This window comes from Phragmites australis, chromosome 5 (assembly GCF_958298935.1).
Source record: "Phragmites australis chromosome 5, lpPhrAust1.1, whole genome shotgun sequence".
NCBI classification, from domain to species: Eukaryota; Viridiplantae; Streptophyta; class Magnoliopsida; order Poales; family Poaceae; genus Phragmites; species Phragmites australis.
In genome coordinates, this window is record NC_084925.1 from 5,288,577 (window position 1) to 5,290,123 (window position 1,547).

At 47.2% G+C, this 1,547-nt stretch overlaps 1 protein-coding gene across 1 annotated transcript; it reads right to left on the reverse strand.

Moving 5' to 3' along the window:
* Positions 1 to 453: 453 nt before the first annotated feature.
* Positions 454 to 1,213, reverse strand: LOC133917400 (uncharacterized). Its single transcript, XM_062361299.1, has one exon. The coding sequence runs from the start codon at positions 1,153 to 1,155 to the stop codon at positions 562 to 564; it is 594 nt and encodes a 197-aa protein (XP_062217283.1). The 5' UTR covers positions 1,156 to 1,213; the 3' UTR covers positions 454 to 561.
* Positions 1,214 to 1,547: the final 334 nt, after the last annotated feature.

A 1,547-nucleotide genomic window follows, 5' to 3' on the forward strand; every position in this document is an offset into this window, starting at 1 on the left:
TAGTCGATCTTAGACAAACGATGACATTGGCAGTAGCTGGTTAGGTTTTTGTATCAATCAGTTCACCGGTCCTTGGCTATGATATACATTTTTTTCTAAACATGTAAGGAATGACTCTTCCCAACTTTCTATTAAACTGATAAATAAAAACTACAGAGTCCTCGGCTACGTACATCCTTCGATATAGAGGTTGGAATATGAGTTATTTCATTATCTAAAACAACTATAGAGTCCTCCTGCTTTTACATAGCGAGAAATTCTTCATTCATGCACAGTCGCAGGGAAATCCAAAATCAGAAACAGGAAGAGTATTTATCAGAAAGAGAATCAATGAATCACCTTTTTTACATTCTTGTTGTAATTTTGCAACTTCGGGATTATGTTCAAAGGCAGGTAATACATATGAATTTTTATTTATTTATTTTTTGCATGAGAGTCCTCCTGTTCCCTAAATCTACTAAACCAAAAATGGTCTCCGAAAAGAACAAAAAGTGAGTCTAAAAGAAAAAAAATATTTCCCTCAAAAAGAAAAAAGAAAAAAAGAGGCTACAGCCTATTGCTTCACTCGGCATCCTCTTGAATGTTGCTCAGCACGCACTTCAGCCGCGATCGCGCCGCTGCCGCAGCGAGCTTCTCGTTGCTCTTGGCCGGGCTGAGCAACAGCCTGAACTCCCCTAGCGTCTGCTCGTTGAGCTTCTCGTTGAAGAAGTCGACGTCCCCGTTGTCCTCCAGCACCGGCATGAGCATGACACGACCCTTCTTGTTGCCGCCGGGGCGCCGCACTCGCCGCTGCATCTTGTTGCTGGACGCGAGCGCGGTGCTCGCGCGGACGGCCAGCGCGGCCATGACAGCGCTTGACAGCGGCCGCCCGAGCATGGCCGCTCGGAGCACGAAGTATATTTGCCCCGGCCGGAGTAGCTCGCCGGGGGCCAGCGCTGGCGGGTGCATGTTGAAGTAGAGCGCGTCGGAGTTGCACACGAAGAACGACGACGCCGCGTCGCCGCTGAGGCCGAGCACGTCGGAGACAGCGACGAGGGGGGACATCGGTAGCTCCTTCAGCGAGCCGTCGGCGGCGATGACCCTGGCTGGCGCCGGCAGGTGCACCTGCCGCGAGAGGCTGCCTCGCTGGATGCAGCAAGAAAGCTTCAATCCCATGGAATCTTGCGTTTCTCTCGGTGTGTGTGTGGGGAAAAGTGTTGAGATTTTTTTAGTGTTTTGGAATTTGGATGCGGAGATTAAAGGATGGGTGGTTTACCTATATATAGAGCAAGAGGAGAGAAGTGAGGGGAAATGGCCAAATGGGAGACATGATTTTTTTATTTCTACCCCTTTTCTTCTAGCTCAATTATGCAGACGCATGTCTTCTTTAGTTGGATAAATTTCTCTATCTTTTTTTAGCTTGGATCAAGGGTGCTGGTGATGAATGTACAGTGTGCACGCAATACACATTGTATTATTCTGTACTCTACATATATTCCTACAGACTATGTGCTTTTTTTAAGACGTGAAAAACATAAGTGATTTTCAGTTTGTGTATTCAGCACTCT